The following is a 20,111-nucleotide window of genomic DNA, read 5'->3' as shown; positions in this document are numbered from 1 at the left end:
TGGTTAGTTTGCTATAGGTTTAACCGGTTAATTTCACCATGGTTAGTTTGCTATAGGTTTAACCAGTTAATTTGACCATGGTTAGTTTGCTATAGGTACGTTGAACCAGTTAATTTGGCCATGGTTGGTTTGCTATAGGTACGTTTAACCAGTTCATTTGACCATGGTTGGTTTGCTATAGGTTTAACCAGTTCATTTGACCATGGTTGGTTTGCTATAGGTACGTTTAACCAGTTAATTTGACCATGGTTGGTTTGCTATAGGTTTAACCAGTTCATTTGACCATGGTTGGTTTGCTATAGGTACGTTTAACCACAATTCATTTGAACATGGTTGGTTTGCTATAGGTACATTTAACCACAATTCATTTGACCATGGTTGGTTTGCTATAGGTTTAACCAGTTAATTTGACCATGGTTGGTTTGCTATAGGTTTAACCAGTTAATTTGACCATGGCTGGTTTGCTATAGGTTTAACCAGTTAATTTTACCATGGTTGGTTTGCTATAGGTTTAACCAGTTAATTTTACCATGGTTGGTTTGCTATAGGTTTAGCCAGTTAATTTGACCATGGTTAGTTTGCTATAGGTACGTTGAACCAGTTAATTTGGCCATGGTTGGTTTGCTATAGGTACGTTTAACCAGTTCATTTGACCATGGTTGGTTTGCTATAGGTTTAACCAGTTCATTTGACCATGGTTGGTTTGCTATAGGTACGTTTAACCAGTTCATTTGACCATGGTTGGTTTGCTATAGGTACGTTTAACCACAATTCATTTGAACATGGTTGGTTTGCTATAGGTACATTTAACCAGTTCATTTGACCATGGTTGGTTTGCTATAGGTTTAACCAGTTAATTTGACCATGGTTGGTTTGCTATAGGTTTAACCAGTTAATTTGACCATGGTTGGTTTGCTATAGGTTTAACCAGTTAATTTTACCATGGTTGGTTTGCTATAGGTTTAACCAGTTAATTTTACCATGGTTGGTTTGCTATAGGTTTAACCGGTTAACCAGTTCATTTGACCATGGTTGGTTTGCTATAGGTTTAACCAGTTCATTTGACCATGGTTAGTTTGCTATAGGTACGTTTAACCAGTTAATTTGACCATGGTTGGTTTGCTATAGGTTTAATCAGTTAATTTGACCATGGTTGGTTTGCTATAGGTTTAACCAGTTAATTTGACCATGGTTAGTTTGCTATAGGTACGTTTAACCAGTTAATTTGACCATGGTTGGTTTGCTATAGGTTTAACCAGTTAATTTGACCATGGTTAGTTTGCCATAGGTACGTTTAACCAGTTCATTTGACCATGGTTGGTTTGCTATAGGTTTAACCGGTTAATTTGACCATGGTTGGTTTGCTATAGGTTTAACCAGTTAATTTGACCATGGTTAGTTTGCTATAGGTACGTTTAACCAGTTAATTTGACCATGGTTGGTTTGCTATAGGTTTAACCAGTTAATTTGACCATGGTTAGTTTGCCATAGGTACGTTTAACCAGTTCATTTGACCATGGTTGGTTTGCTATAGGTTTAACCGGTTAATTTGACCATGGTTAGTTTGCTATAGGTTTCACCGGTTAATTTGACCATGGTTAGTTTGCTATAGGTTTAACCAGTTAATTTGACCATGGTTAGTTTGCTATAGGTTTAACCAGTTCATTTGACCATGGTTGGTTTGCTATAGGTTTAACCAGTTCATTTGACCATGGTTGGTTTGCTAATCTACATTATCAGACTGCTTCATCCTCGTCTTTTCATCATTTAATATACAGGTCTGTCTAAATAAAGACACATTAACAGGATATATATATATATTATTGAGAAACACACACAAAAAAAAAAGACAAAATACCAAAATCCGATAAGAAATGTAATTTTTTTAATAATAATAACAATAGTAATAATAATAATAGTTATATTAATGGTAATCGGCAGTCCTATTTACGAACACAGTAAAAAAAAAAAAATAGCAAAATACAAAAAAAAAAGAGAGGAAAGTCAAAGGAAGTGACAAGATTCAGCTCTAGACCAGCGATTGTACTTCACAATGTTTACGTCCCAAAAAACACTACCCTATACCCTATACCCACTACTTTAGACCAGAGCCCTACGGGGAACTGGGCAAAAGTATTACACTATATAGGGGATAGGGTACGGTTTGGGATGCATCAGGGGTAGTAATAGTAGTAGTAGTAGTATAGGTCCTAGGAGTTATTAAAAGATCATTGGTTCTGCCGTGTGTGCTAACGCTAACAACTCTATCAACAACAACAACTACTGTTAGTTGTGTTTTTAAGTCCAGCATTCCTGAACATCCTGCATGTAGGTCTCATTGCTAACTCGGAGCCAGGCGTTTTATCTGCATGATTGTGTCAACTAACAAGGAACAACTCGGGGGTCCTTGTTATATATATATATATATATATATATATATATATATATATATATATATATATATATATATATACAGTATATAAGCTATAACCGGAGCCAGAGTGTTTCTTGTTATAGAAGCTCTCGTGGTTATAGAACCCCTATGAATGTATATTGTGCAGGTAAAACTCCGGGTCCTGTTTAATCCCGGATATATGTGTTGTGTTGATCAAACAGTCTCTCAGTTCCATGTAATTCTGTCCCACGGTTGAGTAGAAGTGCAGTTTGAATACATCCATAAATAAGTCTGTGTTCGTTTTTTAGAGATATACAGTATTCTGTGTTTTGTGCCACGAGTATTAGATAGCCATAGAACAAGACAGTGTGGGAGAGAAAGCACAGTACTTTAGCAGTAGCAGGCCTAGTGAGGAATTAGGACATAGATCCCTGGTTGGGAATAGACAGGAAGTTGCTCTGGATAAGAGCGTCTGTTAAATGACCAAAATGTCAAATGTAAACAGACAACAAAAGACCTGTTTTTTTTATTTTTCAGATTTCAAACTTTCAAACTTTTTTGTTGTTGTTATAGCTTTGCTCATTTGTAGATAAATATCGTTCTGTTTGACATGACAACAACAAAAAAGATCTGGCAACTAATCCAGAAGAGGTAAACAAAGCAGGATCAATGAGTTCAACAGCTAACTTTAAACAAACAACCAGAAATAAATATAGACTTTTCTGGTTTATTAATAAGAAAGCTAAACTTTAAAATGTGTTTTTGGTTCAGTTAGACTATGTCCATTTCAACCTTGTCTTTTTTTTAAATAAATAATGTTATTTCAGAATATTTAGGCAAGTTAGCCGGTTAACTCATCGATCCCGCTTTGTGGTACGCTACACGTATCTGGTAACCAGGGGAGGTTTGTTCTACTTCAAAAGGAACACTCTTTAGTTTCTTTTTCCACTCAGCAGAGAGGACCCAGCGGTTGTTTTGGTTTTGGTTCTGGAGGACTGATGGGGCGGGGCTTCCATAGTGCAAAACCAAAAGAAGAACAGGTGTCTGAGTGTTTGAAAACGTTTTCGTCTTTGCTTTGCGTGCTGTCTTGATTGTGACTTGTCATACAACCACAAGAGGAAACAGAAGCTAAGGATAACTCATTTAAGAGCTATTCAGAAGCTAATGCTAACTCCTTTTAAGAGCTAGTCAGAAGCTAAGGATAACTCATTTAAGAGCTAGTCAAAAGCTAAGGATAACTCCTTTAAGAGCTAGTCAGAAGCTAATGCTAACTCCTCTAAGAGCTAGTCAGAAGCTAATGCTCGTTGGAACTGAAACATTTCAATTAGAAAGTCGTAAGTCTGACATTACTTTGTTCAATTGCTTTTGAATTCGGAAACAATTCTTTAACCAATGAGATTTTAGCTAGCTAGATGAGCTAGCTAACATTTCTAATGATAAGGTTGACCAGCTTTCTTAATGTTGATAATATTGTCAAACTAGCGGCATTATCCACATTGATACAGTGAGTTAGACGATGTCAAAATGTTTATTTGTTTTTTTATCTTTTGATTGAAAAGTCGAGAAAGGTCAGTGACGAAACATCACAACTCGTAAACTCGGGGTATCAAAAATTACCTCAGACTTTTTCCACTTGGAAGTCCGACTTGGCAGGGTCGTTCAACTATTTAGTTCCCAGTCGGGAACCTCGTATTTCCCAGTTCTGAGGAGCATTTTGAAGGCAGCATGACACAGTAGTAGGGTCGACATTGGCAGCAGTCCAGAAGGGTATACTACAAAGCATATTTATTGAGTTATCCAGCTTACTGGCCTAAATGTTCTGAAATAACTTCTTACTTTAAAGATAAGCTTGAAATGGGCATTATGGTCTAATTTACTCAAGAACCAAAAACAAAGATCTAAGTTTAGCTTTCTTAATGAACCAGAAAAATTATGGTTTTCTTGTAATCAACGTCAGCTGGCTAATTCCTTGATCCTGCTAATTCATTGATCCTGCTTTGCAGTCAGTAACAGCAGGGGTTTTGTCAAACATTTTCCTTTCAAACATAACTCCAAAGAAAATTCAAGTAAAACAGGAAGTCATATTATTACTATTATGATGTCATATCCTGTCCCATGCGAGGGTCAGGGAGTGAGTAACACTGGATGTCATGTAAACAGAAATAAAAACAAAAAAAATTATTGTTTAGTTCATTTTTCCCCCCATAGTCAACAAAATCAAGATTTGAACAAATATGTTGGTAGACGTGAATAAAAATGTTATTTTAGAAAAGACAATACGCTATAATTGTGCCTGGACAGTTGCTCTGAGTGCTATCAGCAGCCGATATAGAGCAGAAGAGTATAAGCGCGGTAAAGCTAGCAGGGTTGTACACCATAGAGATGGAAAGAGATCTCATCTTTGTAATTATATCCAAGTCGTGTCCTCTATCTATCTCTATGTAGTATATTACACAGCAGTCTGTAGCCCCTGAAGACAAGGTTTAGGATCACACACCCTATGGGTCCAGGGTGAAAAAACAGTGCAGTAAAAAGGGTACACGGTACGGTAGCATCTGAGATGCAGACAAGGTTTTCGAAGTTACACACAGCCCTTGAGTGTTACAAAACAAACAAACACAGTTTCTAAGTCAGAGAAGCAAAAATATGACCCATCATTCCTGCGTTTGAAAAATAAACATTTTTTTTTTTTTTTTTTTGGCAACAAGATCATAGTCCAGTGTGTTTGCGTGTGCGGCCTCTCTCTCCCATCTGATAGCAGTTCAGTTGAGGCATTGTGAGACTGTGAGTCTGTCACCGAGTAGAAGACAGTAGGATTGTCAGGAGAAGGTGAGCGACGGGGGTTGTATTCATTAGTGCAAATCGTTTTGTAATGGAAAAACGTTTCGTAAATGAAAATGAGTGTTTCTTTATTGGACAAGTTCAGGTTAGTCCCTCCCTGTTTGGTTCCTGGGGAATACACCCGTGGAGCGGTGAGAGGATATAGAGTTTACATCGACAAGGGTCCTTCATCCCTCCTCGAAAACCTCCTATTTAAAGCTTGTGTGAACGAACTCAGCAGTCACATTTGTGTCCTGTCTGTCATGTCCTGTCTGTCTTAGCCCATCTGTTTTAGCCCGTCTGTCATATCCCGTCTGTCATATCCCGTCTGTCATATCCCGTCTGTCTTGTCCCGTCTGTTTAATCCCGTCTGTCTTAGCCCATCTGTTTTAGCCCATCTGTCTTATCCCGTCTGTCTTGTCCCGTCTGTCATATCCCGTCTGTTTAATCCCATCTGTTTTATCCCGTCTGTCACAGCACGTCTGTTTTATCCCGTCTGTCTTAGCCCATCTGTTTTAGCCCGTCTGTCTTAGCCCATCTGTTTTAGCCCGTCTGTCTTATCCCATCTGTCATGTCCCGTCTGTTTTATCCCGTCTGTCATATCCCGTCTGTCATGTCCCGTCTGTCTTAGCCCATCTGTTTTAGCCCGTCTGTCTTATCCCATCTGTCATGTCCCGTCTGTTTTATCCCGTCTGTCTTATCCCGTCTGTCTTATCCCGTCTGTCATATCCCGTCTGTCATGTCCCGTCTGTCTTAGCCCATCTGTTTTAGCCCGTCTGTCTTATCCCGTCTGTCTTATCCCATCTGTCATATCCCGTCTGTCATATCCCATCTGTCATGTCCCGTCTGTCATATCCCGTCTGTCATATCCCATCTGTCATGTCCCGTCTGTTTTATCCCGTCTGTCATGTCCCGTCTGTCATATCCCGTCTGTCATATCCCGTCTGTCTTATCCCGTCTGTCATATCCCGTCTGTCTTATCCCGTCTGTCATATCCCGTCTGTCTTATCCCATCTGTCATATCCCGTCTGTCTTATCCCGTCTGTTTTAGCCCGTCTGTCTTGTCCCGTCTGTCATGTCCCGTCTGTCTTAGCCCATCTGTTTTAGCCCGTCTGTCTTATCCCATCTGTCATGTCCCGTCTGTTTTATCCCGTCTGTCATATCCCGTCTGTCATATCCCATCTGTCATATCCCATCTGTCATATCCTGTCTGTTATATCCTGTCTGTCATATCCCGTCTGTCATATCCTGTTTGTCTTGTCCCATCTGTCATGTCCTGTCTGTCTTATCCCGTCTGTCATGTCCCGTCTGTCATGTCCCGTCTGTCATATCCCGTCTGTCATGTCCCGTCTGTCTTATCCCGTCTGTCATGTCCCGTCTGTCTTATCCCGTCTGTCATGTCCCGTCTGTCGTATCCCGTCTGTCATATGCCGTGTGTCATGTCCCGTCTGTCATATCCCGTCTGTCATATGCCGTGTGTCATATCCTCTTCTCCCTAGAAGGCGTTGATCTCTTCTCTTCCTCTCTTTCTGTTGTTCATCCCTTCCTCAGTCTCAGAAGACGTCGTTGTTCCCTCCGTTGGCATAGTCTTCGCGTCGCACCCAGATGACATCACAGTGGTCCCTCTCGGCCACTCGCTCCACGGAACACTGCTTCCCGGCCACGCCCTCCGCGGCCCATTGCTTCCTGAGGGGGGTAATCTTCGCCGGGGGGGCGGGGGACCGTGAGGGGGGAGGGACGGGGGAGTCAGAGTCTACCTGTAACTCACCCCTTTCACCCCCCTCGTCCTCTTGGAAAATGCCCTGGGAGCTCCTCCTCTCTTCCTCTACCTCTCCGTTCTGTCTCCTCTCATCTTTCTTTCCCTCCTCCTCCTCTTCTACCCCTCTGTCCTTGTCTTTGCTCCTCTCCTCTAGAGTTGCTCCCTCCATCCTCTCCTCCAGGAGGCTGGATTCGGCTGACGAAGCCCTGACTGACTTGCAGTACTCGTCATCGTCGCTCAGAATGTCCGTCTCTTTCACCTCCATCCTTCCCTCTATCCCTCCCTCCATCCTTCCCTCTATCCCTCCCTCCATCCTCCTCTCCTCCCCCGTCACTCCTCCCTGGTCATCGTAGCAGCCCAGGTCGAACTGTTCCTCCACCCAGCGGTCCGTGTCGCCTCCAGTCACCACCAGCGTCCGCTGCTGAGGCTTCTGGGTAGGAGGCAGGAGGTTATGGGAATGTGGAGGCTGGTGGGAATGGTCATGGGTAGAGTGGGAGGGGTTAGAGTCAGAGTCTTCGTGGTTGTCATGGAGAACGAGGTCGGTGTCAATGATGAATCGATTCCTAACCAGCTTCCTGCGACCAAGGGTCCGAGACGGGGCTGAGACTAGAGGGAGAGAGAGAGAGAGAGGGAGAGAGATTGGAGAGAAAGAAATGGACAGGAGAGAAAGCGAGAGAGAGGGGGGGGGAGAAAGAGAGGGACAGGAAGAGGGAGGGACAGGAGAGAGAGAGAGAGATAAGAAAGAGAGAGGGAGAGAGGGACAGGAGAGAGAGAGAGAGAAAGAGGGCCAGGAGAGAGAGAGAGGGTCGAGAGAGAGGGTCGGGAGAGAGAGATGAAAGAGAGAGAGAGAAAGGGGAGCGAGATGAGAAGGAGAGAGAATGACAGGAGAGAGAGAGCGAGAGGGACAGGAGAGAGAAAGAGAGAAGGGAGAGAGGGACAGGAGAGAGAGAGAGAGAGAGAGAGAGAGAGAGAGAGAGAGAGAGAGAGAGAGAGAGAGAGAGAGAGAGAGAGAGAGAGAGAGAGAGAGAGAGAGAGAGAGAGAGAGAGAGAGAGAGAGAGAGAGAGAGAGAGAGAGAGAGAGAGAGAGAGAGAGAGAGGGTCAGGAGAGAGAGAGAGAGAGGGTCGAGAGAGAGAAGGACAGGAGAGAGAGAGAGCGAGAGGGACAGGAGAGAGAAAGAGAGAAGGGAACGAGAGAGAGGGGGAGCGAGAAGGACATGAGAGAGAGAAAGAGGACAGGAGACAGAGAGATGTGAGAGCGAGAGAGAGGTGTGAGAGAGAGGTAAGAGTGTTAGTACATTACAGTACATAGACAAATTAAAATGCAGTAACACACTACACAGAGAAACAGGGGAGAGACATAACGCTACACTGAAGTTGATAGTTTACAAGGAAAGGCTGGTCTGTTTCCCTTGAGGTTACAGAGGAATCACCTACCTGCTCTGTTCATTGCCGGTCTGTTTCCCTTGAGGTTACAGAGGCGTTTTCCTCCGAAGGGGACATACTGCTGGTTGGGGGGTAGAGACTCAGTCTTCATCAGCTGCCGTCGTTGTTTATCCCTCAGGATGGAGTGGACTGTCTTCAGGAAGTCCTTCTTACTCTCCACAGAACTGGGGTCAGGGACATGGACACGTTAAAGACACATACACAAAATACATTAGAAATATACACCCAAATATATTAGACACTTGTGCACATAGGCACAGACAGACAGACAGACAGACAGACAGACAGACAGACAGACAGACAGACAGACAGACAGACAGACAGACAGACAGACAGACAGACAGACAGACAGACAGACAGACAGACAGACAGACAAGTACACAATACACACATTCATGTAAACCTGTACACAAGCACACAATACACACAATTATGTAAACACACACAATCACACAAAGCACACACGTGTAATTGTGCTGCAATATGTGTTTTTCTGTATTTTATTGAATTGATACATGAATACGTTTCATTTAATTGAAAATAGCTATATGTTTAAACAGATAGGTATTTGAAATGTGTTCTCGACGTGACGTCAGCCACACAGTTGTGATGTCAAAACTCACCTGCAGCACAGGTGAAAGGTTCTCTCTGGTCTCCCCTCAGACTCTGACCTCACGTGAACTATCTCACACACCGCTGTACCCTCGGAGTCTAGCAAGGAGAGAAAGAGAGGGAGAGAGGGAGGGAGAAAGAGAGAGAGAGCAGAAAGCGAGAGAGCAGAGAGAGAGAGCAGAGAGAGAGTGAGCAGAGAGAGAGAGAGCGCAGAGAGAGCAGAGAGAGAGCAGAGAGAGAGAGCAAAGAGAGAGACAGCAGAGAGAGAGAGCAGGGAGAGAGAGTTATCAACGTCGCCTTAAATCCCTACTATCTAGTGGAAGAAGAATAGGAGGAAGAGAGATGAGAGGCAGAATGATGGATGGAGTAGGACAGGTAAAATGAAGGAGGAAAAAGGGACAGGTAAAACGATAGAGGGACAGGTCAAATGGAGTGAACAGGGACCCAGGTCTGGGTCGGATCTGATCTGATTGTCACGGGTCTGGGTCGGATCTGATCTGATTGTCACGGTTCTGGGTCGGATCTGATCTGATTGTCACGGGTCTGGGTCGGATCTGATCTGATTGTCACGGGTCTGGGTCGGATCTGATCTGATTGTCACGGGTCTGGGTCGGATCTGATCTGATTGTCACGGTTCTGGGTCGGATCTGATCTGATTGTCACGAGTCTGGGTTGGATCTGATCTGATTGTCACGGGTCTGGGTCGGATCTGATCTGATTGTCACGAGTCTGGGTCGGATCTGATCTGATTGTCACGAGTCTGGGTTGGATCTGATCTGATTGTCACGGGTCTGGGTCGGATCTGATCTGATTGTCACGGGTCTGGGTCGGATCTGATTGTCACGGGTCTGGGTCGGATCTGATCTGATTGTCACGGGTCTGGGTCGCATCTGATTGTCACGGGTCTGGGTCGGATCTGATCTGATCTGATTGTCACAGGTCTGGGTCGGATCTGATCTGATCTGATTGTCACGAGTCTGGGTCGGATCTGATCTGATTGTCACGAGTCTGGGTCGGATCTGATCTGATTGTCACGAGTCTGGGTCGGATCTGATTGTCACGGGTCTGGGTCGGATATGATTGTCACGAGTCTGGGGCACAAATAGTTTGTTGTGGTTACCCAATCATAACTCATCAAAGCGACAGTAGGCTGCAGTCACAGAACCTCCGTGTGGCAAACGTTAGGAGATATCTAATCAATGGTAGATGGAATTAAAATGACGGAATTAATAGTTAAAGGGGAAGGACAGCTAATAACGACCAAGAGCCAACAGGGCTGCTACTTAATGTTCTGAATGGAGTTGTTGATAACTGTAGAATGAGAAATTAGCCTTTCTAGCTAACGTTAGCTAGCTTAACTAGCTTCTCCCGAGTTTGATGCAGTCAAGACAGGTACTACGCCATTGTATTGGATGATAAATTAGCCGAGCTCGCTAACGTTAGCTAGCTTAACTAGCTTCTCCCGGGTTTGATGCAGTCAAGACAGGTACTACGTCATTGTATTGGATGATAAATAACCTAGCTATGGCAACTATTAGTCTACTATAGCTCGAGTCGGCTTGGTTGGTTGCGGTCTCTCTCTCCCTGTGTCACTCACTCACAGTAAGGCACCTCTCTCTCCCTCCCTGTGTCATTCTCTCACAGCAAGGCACCTCTCTCTCCCTCCCTGTGTCACTCACTCACAGTAAGGCACCTCTCTCTCCCTCCCTGTGTCACTCTCTCACAGTAAGGCACCTCTCTCTCCCTCCCTGTGTCACTCACTCACAGTAAGGCACCTCTCTCTCCCTCCCTGTGTCACTCTCTCACAGTAAGGCACCTCTCTCTCCCTCCCTGTGTCACTCTCTCACAGTAAGGCACCTCTCTCTCCCTCCCTGTGTCACTGACTCACAGTAAGGCACCTCTCTCTCCCTCCCTGTGTCACTCTCTCACAGTAAGGCACCTCTCTCTCCCTCCCTGTGTCACTCTCTCACAGTAAGGCACCTCTCTCTCCCTCCCTGTGTCACTCTCTCACAGTAAGGCACCTCTCTCTCCCTCCCTGTGTCACTCTCTCACAGTAAGGCACCTCTCTCTCCCTCCCTGTGTCACTCACTCACAGTAAGGCACCTCTCTCTCCCTCCCTGTGTCACTCACTCACAGTACGGCACCTCTCTCTCCCTCCCTGTGTCACTCTCTCACAGTACGGCCATTCACCCGCCTACTAGATCGGCACCTCTCTCTACCTCCCTTCTCTCACGCCTTATCAGCTCCGCTTAATAAAGTAGCTTAAATAATTACTTTTCTGCTGCTTCCCTCACTCGGATCAGACCAGGTCTAAAAGGAAACAGGTCTAGTTGTCATCGGGTCCGTTCGGAACGAGTCTGTACATTATAAAAAATATATTCATGCATATCGAGTGCGGATGTGATAGCCCCAGGTACATTTCGGAACCGATCCAACTTTTTAGGACCCGTGAAGACCTGTCTAATGGAGGGTGAGAGGGGTGTAGAGAGGAAAGCAGAAAGGTGGAGGGATCAGGTAGAGTAAAGGGCTAAAAACACATACTTGTGAGGGCGCGGACTTGTAGGGCGTCTGTTGAGATCATGTGACGGAAAAGGAACGGGACTCTGTCATCTGACACAGCAGGACGATGAGACCCGCCCTGAAAGAGAGAGAGAGACACACACACACACACACACACACACACACACACACACACACACACACACACACACACACACACACACACACACACACACACACACACACACACACACACACACACACACTTTTAGAGCAAGGTTTGCTACAGGCAAGTGTGTGTGTAATGATACTGTATCTAAACAGTCTCCTCTACTTTATGTAGTATAATGATACTGTATCTAAACAGTCCCCTCTACTTTATGTAGTGTAATGATACTGTATCTAATAAACAGTTCCCCTCTACTTTATGGAGCGTACGGAAAGTGCATATTGTATTGGAGCACTCAACCCTTTTAACTTTCACATGGAGACTTAAGAGCAGCATTAACCCAGATCCACTCTGCGGGTGACCCCATTGTGTCTGTTCAAAACTAAAAGCATTCCGAAAGGCCCTCTAGGACACGGGCCCCCCAGCAGTATAGTAGCAGAGGTAAAGAAACACTCACAAGCTTCTTCTTCTGCTTGCAGCGATCTCTGTACACAAAGACCACCGCAGTCTTGAACACTGGAAGAAGGAGAGAGATGGAGACAAAGGTAGGGGGAGAGAGATAGAGAGAGGGAGGAGGAAGGTAGGGGGAGAGAGATGGAGAGAGGGAGGAGGAAGGTAGGGAGAGAGAGATGGAGAGAGGGAGGTAGGGGGAGAGAGATGGAGAGAGGGAGGAGGAAGGTAGGGAGAGAGAGATGGAGGAGAGATGGAGAGAGGGAGGAGGAAGGTAGGGAGAGAGAGATGGAGGAGAGATGGAGAGAGGGAGGAGGAAGGTAGGGGGAGAGAGGGAGGAGGAAGGTAGGGGGAGAGAGATGGAGAGAGGGAGGAGGAAGGTAGGGGGAGAGAGATGGAGGAGGAAGGTAGGGGGATATAGATGGAGAGAGATGGAGACAAAGGTAGGGGGAGAGAGATAGAGAGAGGGAGGAGGAAGGTAGGGGGAGAGAGGGAGGAGGAAGGTAGGGGGATATAGATGGAGGGGGGGAGGTTAAAGGGAAGAGCATTAGAATAGCACATAATTTCATACCACATTGTAAAGCATTTACTAAAGACGATTTACAAACAACATGTATGCTATTAGGGGTTAGCATTTGAGAAAATCTCCCTTGTAGAAGCCACTAACACATGCCCCTAATACTAACCAGTAACACACAACCCTAATACTAACCACTAACACAACACTAACCACTAACACAATAATTAAAATGCACCACTGGCTTGGGAAAAGCTCTCACCCACTCACTCTGTTCTCATCTACTAATGCCTGGCCTGGGTAAAGCTCTCACCCACTCACTCTGTTCTCTTCTACTAATGCCTGGCCTGGGAAAAGCTCTCACCCACTCACTCTGTTCTCTTCTACTAATGCCTGGCCTGGGAAAAGCTCTCACCCACTCACTCTGTTCTGTTCTACTAATGCCTGGCCTGGGAAAAGTCCTTGGAGGTTGTAACGTGGTCTATTAATACCTTAAAGTGGCTGAACACTGTAGGTTCTCCAGAAACACTGTGCTACAGTCAATAACCTAGCTGGTCTTGCAAGACAAGAGTATGAGAGAGTTTTAACCTTCACAAAATCATTACGATCGTCAACATGGAGAATGTTTGACAGGCGATACAGCCTAAATGTACATCATTTCTTCACTACTTTCAGATATACAATGGGATTTCATTATTAAAGGTCTTTTGCAGAGTGTACGTCGTATTTCAGTCTTTTTACGATTATCACGTCACACTGTGCGACGTTCCCGAATTAAAATCTTGATATAAACCTGGCCAGATTGTACGATTTGCTTCAGTTTTGTGATCACATTCTGCGATTGGCTTGCGAGGCTACTGTACGACAGCAAACAGAGAGAGAGGAGGGGGGGGGGGGGGTGAATACACTTCCGGGTCGACCGCAGAAGTGTATTTGATCTGAGCATGACACCATGTATACATCCTACAGACTGAGTATTCCCTGAGTATTCCCTGAGTATTCCCCGCAAATACTTTTACTGTTGCAACTAGAATCGTTTTGATTTTTTTGCTATATTATTCAAATGTAATGCAAATGTCACTTTATTAAGAAATATATATTAAGAATATTAAGAAATATAAATCATTGTTAATGTTTAGACATTTATTGACACTTTTCTATTTTTACGTGGGGAACTTTTATTTTGTACAATTTCTCGAAAATTCGGTGACCTGGAAGTACTTTATCTTTTTTAAATTTTATTTACGCTTATGTGCGAGTGAAAATATGTATCTTCAAAAAAATAGTTTTCACGTACAAACTTTGTCGGAGCCTGAGACCGGACGTAGTGGTACTGAATCAGCAGACCTAGACCCTGTCACACTGAACCAGCCAAGACGTAGTGGTACTGAATCAGCAGACCTAGACCCTGTCTCACTGAACCAGCCAAGACGTAGTGGTACTGAATCAGCAGACCTAGACCCTGTCACACTGAACCAGTCAAGACGTAGTGGTACTGAATCAGCAGACCTAGACCCTGTCACACTGAACCAGTCAAGACGTAGTGGTACTGAATCAGCAGACCTAGACCCTGTCTCACTGAACGAGGAGCCAAGACGTAGTGGTACTGAACCAGCAGACCTAGACCCTGTCACACTGAACCAGCCAAGACGTAGTGGTACTGAACCAGCAGACCTAGACCCTGTCTCACTGAACGAGGAGCCAAGACGTAGTGGTACTGAATCAGCAGACCTAGACCCTGTTACACTGAACGAGGAACCAAGACGTAGTGGTACTGAATCAGCAGACCCTGTCTCACTGAACGAGGAACCAAGATGTAGTGGTACTGAACCAGCAGACCCTGTCTCACTGAACGAGGAGCCAAGACGTAGTGGTACTGAATCAGCAGACCTAGACCCTGTCACACTGAACCAGTCAAGACGTAGTGGTACTGAATCAGCAGACCTAGACCCTGTTACACTGAACGAGGAACCAAGACGTAGTGGTACTGAATCAGCAGACCCTGTCTCACTGAACGAGGAACCAAGATGTAGTGGTACTGAACCAGCAGACCCTGTCTCACTGAACGAGGAGCCAAGACGTAGTGGTACTGAATCAGCAGACCTAGACCCTGTCTCACTGAACCAGCCAAGACGTAGTGGTACTGAATCAGCAGACCTAGACCCTGTCTCACTGAACCAGCCAAGACGTAGTGGTACTGAATCAGCAGACCTAGACCCTGTCACACTGAACCAGCCAAGACGTAGTGGTACTGAATCAGCAGACCTAGACCCTGTCTCACTGAACCAGCCAAGACGAAGTGGTACTGAATCAGCAGACCTAGACCCTGTCTCACTGAACCAGCCAAGACGTAGTGGTACTGAATCAGCAGACCTAGACCCTGTCACACTGAACCAGCCAAGACGTTCCAACACTCGTTTACCACCTGAGAATCTTCCCCACAACGTGGACATTTTTTATCTGGGACGGTTAAAAATCGTATGGTCTGCAAAGGCCTTAAGAAGGAGGCCCTTAGTAATAGGCCCTATATGGATCCCCAGTGTCTAGTAGTGAGTGTAACCCCTACCGAAGGTAGCCAGCTCAGGGTCCTTTTTGCCCTTGACCAGGGAGGCTGGAGGATTGATCCACACCAGGGTGGAGTGGAGGAGAAGATCGCCCATGGATAGATCGGATACCTGAGACATACACACAGATATGGATAAGTCTCATGGAAATCCTGGTGGAAATGGTATTCAAGACTTACATTAGGATATATTTGAATTATAATAGAATTTTGTTAGAAGATTAAAAAATCTGGGATTTACATAGACTTTAATACATTATTGTTCTAAGGACTATTAATCATGAATATGTGTTAAACTAAATCTATGGTGATGAGTGACCTCCTTCTTTTCTGCGGTCATCTCATTGATGAGCTGGTCAAACACGGCCCCGTACTCCTCGTGAAGTTTCTGCATCTCATTGATGTGACTGGCCACCTTGTTCATGGCCTTCATCGCAACTGAGGAAGACGAGGAGAAAAAGCAGAGGTTACAAACCGTGACAACGCGCACACACACACACACACACACACACACACACACACACACACACACACACACACACACACACACACACCACACACCACACACCACACACCACACACACACACACACACACACACACACACACACATACACACCTCTCCCCCCTCCCTCCCCCCCTCACCTCCCTCCCCCCTCCCCCTCCCTCCCTCCTTACCATTCAGGTGATAGTGTTCTTCACTGTCGGGGTCAGTCAGTGAGTACAGCTCTCTCAGTAGTAGTGGGTACTTCAGGACTCTCTGGATGGGTTTGATCAGGTAGGACTCCAGGGTTGAGGAGTGTTGCTGTTTAGGGTTCCTCTCTGCTAGGAACGCCTTGAAGTCTGCGTCTGTCTTAGCTGGACCACAGACAATACAGAAATCACAATTAACTCTACAACAAGGACATGAACATGAAACCCCCCCCCCCCCCTCAAACCCCAACCTCCATAGTGTTAGACGAGAGACAGAGAGAGAGACAGAGAGACAGAGAGCAAGAGAGAGAGGACAGAGAGAGACAGAGAGCAGAGAGAGAGACATCGTGAGACAACCGTACAATATAATATTGATGTTTTTCCAGCACGATCGAATGTGAAAGGACCTTCGTCCAGGACCTTAGTTGTGTCAGTGTATATCTTAAAAACAAGCAGTTAGCTAGGGCACCTATATGTGTTACTACGTAGTACTAATACAATACAGTGTACCGTACCTTTGGCCAGGACCTTAGTTGTGGCAGTCTATATCTTAAAAACAAGCAGTTAGCTAGGGTACCTATATGTGTTACTACGTAGTACTAATACAATACAGTGCACCATACCTTCGTCCAGGACCTTAGTTGTGGCAGTGTATATCTTAAAAACAAGCAGTTAGCTAGGGTACCTATATGTGTTACTACGTAGTACTAATACAATACAGTGCACCATACCTTCGTCCAGGACCTTAGTTGTGGCAGTGTATATCTTAAAAACAAGCAGTTAGCTAGGGCACCTATATGTGTTACTACATAGTACTAATACAATACAGTGTACCGTACCTTTGGCCAGGACCTTAGTTGTGGCAGTGTATATCTTAAAAACAAGCAGTTAGCTAGGGTACCTATATGTGTTACTACGTAGTACTAATACAATACAGTGTACCGTACCTTTGGCCAGGACCTTAGCTGTGGCAGTGTATATCTTAAAAACAAGCAGTTAGCTAGGGCACCTATATGTGTTACTACGTAGTACTAATACAATACAGTGTACCGTACCTTTGGCCAGGACCTTAGTTGTGTCAGTATATATCTCAAAAACAAGCAGTTAGCTAGGGCACCTATATGTGTTACTACGTAGTACTAATACAATACAGTGCACCGTACCTTTGGCCAGGACCTTAGTTGTGTCAGTGTATATCTTAAAAACAAGCAGTTAGCTAGGGCACCTATATGTGTTACTACGTAGTACTAATACAATACAGTGTACCGTACCTTCGTCCAGGACCTTAGTTGTGTCAGTATATATCTCAAAAACAAGCAGTTAGCTAGGGCACCTATATGTGTTACTACGTAGTACTAATAGAATACAGTGTACCGTACCTTTGGCCAGGACCTTAGTTGTGTCAGTGTATATCTTAAAAACAAGCAGTTAGCTAGGGCACCTATATGTGTTACTACGTAGTACTAATACAATACAGTCTACCGTACCTTTGGCCAGGACCTTGGGGACCTTGGTGTGGCTGGCACAGAAAGCGCTGTAGATCTTGAAGCGGTCGGCGTAGTACAGGAACGATCCACCCAGAGAGAACAGCACTTTCTGGACAAAGAGATGTAGACTATGAAATACAATTTATTCTCAATAATATGAAATATAATTTATTCTAAATAACATGAAATCTAACACATATTTTATATTTCCCTTAGATATGCAGGTTATATATATAATATACACACACACACACACACACACACACACACACACACACACACACACACACACACACACACACACACACACACACACACACACACACACACACACACACACACCTGCGCCCCAAATGGCACCCTATTCCCTATATAGTGCACTACTTTAGGTCAGAGCCCTATGGCACCCTATTCCCTATATAGTGCACTACTTTAGACCAGAGCCCTATTCTCTATATATTGGGCACTACTTTAGACCAGGGCCCATAGGTTAGTGCACTACTTTTGACTAGGACCCATAGGTTAGTGCACTACTGTTGACTAGGACCCATAGTGCACTACTGTTGACCAGGACCCATAGTGCACCACTGTTGACCAGGACCCATAGTGTACTACTGTTGACCAGGACCCCATAGTGTACTACTGTTGACCAGGACCCATAGTGGACTACTGTTGACCAGGACCCATAGTGCACTACTGTTGACCAGGACCCATAGTGCACTACTGTTGACCAGGACCCATAGTACACTACTGTTGACCAGGACCCATAGTGCACTACTGTTGACCAGGGCCCATAGTGCACTACTGTTGACCAGGACCCATAGTGCACTACTGTTGACCAGGACCCATAGTGCACTACTGTTGACCAGGACCCATAGTGCACTACTGTTGACCAGGACCCATAGTGCACCACTGTTGACCAGGACCCATAGTGTACTACTGTTGACCAGGACCCCATAGTGTACTACTGTTGACCAGGACCCATAGTGGACTACTGTTGACCAGGACCCATAGTGCACTACTGTTGACCAGGACCCATAGTGCACTACTGTTGACCAGGACCCATAGTACACTACTGTTGACCAGGACCCATAGTGCACTACTGTTGACCAGGGCCCATAGTGCACTACTGTTGACCAGGACCCATAGTGCACTACTGTTGACCAGGACCCATAGTGCACTACTGTTGACCAGGACCCATAGTGCACTACTGTTGACCAGGACCCATAGTGCACTACTGTTGACCAGGACCCATAGTATACTACTGTTGACCAGGACCCATAGTGCACTACTGTTGACCAGGACCCATAGTGCACTACTGTTGACCAGGACCCATAGTGCACTACTGTTGACCAGGACCCATAGTGCACTACTGTTGACCAGGACCCATAGTGCACTACTGTTGACCAGGACCCATAGTGCTCTACTGTTGACCAGGACCCATAGTGCTCTACTGTTGACCAGGACCCATAGTGCACTACTGTTGACCAGGACCCATAGTGTACCACTGTTGACCAGTCCCATAGTGTACTACTGTTGACCAGGACCCATAGTGCACTACTGTTGACCAGGACCCATAGTGCACCACTGTTGACCAGGACCCATAGTGTACTACTGTTGACCAGGACCCATAGTGCACCACTGTTGACCAGGTCCCATAGTGCACCACTGTTGACCAGGACCCATAGTGCACTACTGTTGACCAGGACCCATAATACACAACTGTTGACCAGGACCCATAATGCACTACTGTTGACCAGGACCCATAGTGAACTACTGTTGACCAGGACCCATAATGCACCACTGTTGACCAGGACCCATAGTGCAGTACTGTTGACCAGGACCCATAGTGCTCTACTGTTGACCAGGACCCATAGTGCACTACTGTTGACCAGGACCCATAGTGCACTACTGTTGACCAGGACCCATAATACACCACTGTTGACCAGGACCCATAGGAAAATGTGATTGTACCTTAAACTGTTCTACTCTCTCCAGCTTGTCCAGGTCGGCGACCAGTCTGGTCCCGTCTTCTAGAGTCTTCAGGAACTCAACCTGGAACTGAAGCATCTCTCCTAGGTTACCGAACAGGACGTCCAGCTGGAGGAGGTAGCATAGCAACGGTAACCATCTTTCTTCGCAATTACTCTTAAAATGTATTGTGATGTAAACACATCACATGATGTATCCCACGTATAATCACTATTTAATACCCACCGACATAGAGATCTTTATTCCAAAATGGGAGAAGAAAAAAAAACGTCCTAAAAAAAGAGATCCTGAATGTGTCCAATAAGTTGAATACATTTTGCTACGGTGTGCCCTAATGAATACCACCCGATCCACAGTTATGATCACCCAGTAGCAGGCAGGGTGTCTATCAGATGACCTTTGAACCTACCTCATCCTGGGTGAGGAAGCTCTCCTTCTGCAGAGGGGTCAGGTAGCGCCCTATCAGACAGCCCAGGTCCTGCAGGAGAGAGGAGACAGGGTTTAGGGCGTGTGACAGTGAGTGTGAGCATTCACAACACAAACATAATTAGTTCATCTGTGTGAGTTTGGGTTCAGGTGCATTCATGTGTTAATATCTGAGAGGGTGGTGTGTTGTGATTGTGTTTTGACTGTTGTGTTGTGACTGTGTTGTGTTGTGACTGTTGTGTGTTGTGACTGTGTTGTGACTGTTGTGTTGTGACTTCTGTGTTGTG

General features: G+C 45.2%; 1 protein-coding gene across 4 annotated transcripts in view; it reads right to left on the bottom strand.

Moving 5' to 3' along the window:
• Positions 1 to 1,863: 1,863 nt before the first annotated feature.
• Positions 1,864 to 20,111, bottom strand: part of LOC139552872 (rho guanine nucleotide exchange factor TIAM1-like) — a 204,571-nt gene continuing 186,323 nt past the window's right edge. For 3 of the 4 annotated variants that reach the window (XM_071364985.1, XM_071364984.1, XM_071364986.1), the window contains 11 exons: positions 19,808 to 19,876; positions 19,381 to 19,506; positions 17,407 to 17,515; positions 15,905 to 16,084; positions 15,547 to 15,665; positions 15,231 to 15,339; positions 12,155 to 12,213; positions 11,571 to 11,667; positions 9,041 to 9,128; positions 8,409 to 8,581; positions 1,864 to 7,580 (listed from right to left, as the gene is read on the bottom strand). In XM_071364985.1, coding sequence (XP_071221086.1) covers positions 6,769 to 7,580; positions 8,409 to 8,581; positions 9,041 to 9,128; positions 11,571 to 11,667; positions 12,155 to 12,213; positions 15,231 to 15,339; positions 15,547 to 15,665; positions 15,905 to 16,084; positions 17,407 to 17,515; positions 19,381 to 19,506; positions 19,808 to 19,876 — 1,941 coding nt within the window. In that variant the 3' untranslated portion in view covers positions 1,864 to 6,768. The remainder of the gene's footprint in view (positions 7,581 to 8,408; positions 8,582 to 9,040; positions 9,129 to 11,570; positions 11,668 to 12,154; positions 12,214 to 15,230; positions 15,340 to 15,546; positions 15,666 to 15,904; positions 16,085 to 17,406; positions 17,516 to 19,380; positions 19,507 to 19,807; positions 19,877 to 20,111) is intronic. The other variant, XM_071364987.1, reaches the window with a different exon arrangement.

This window comes from Salvelinus alpinus, chromosome 24 (assembly GCF_045679555.1).
Source record: "Salvelinus alpinus chromosome 24, SLU_Salpinus.1, whole genome shotgun sequence".
Lineage (NCBI taxonomy): Eukaryota > Metazoa > Chordata > Actinopteri > Salmoniformes > Salmonidae > Salvelinus > Salvelinus alpinus.
This window is presented reverse-complemented; position numbering and strand designations above follow the sequence as displayed.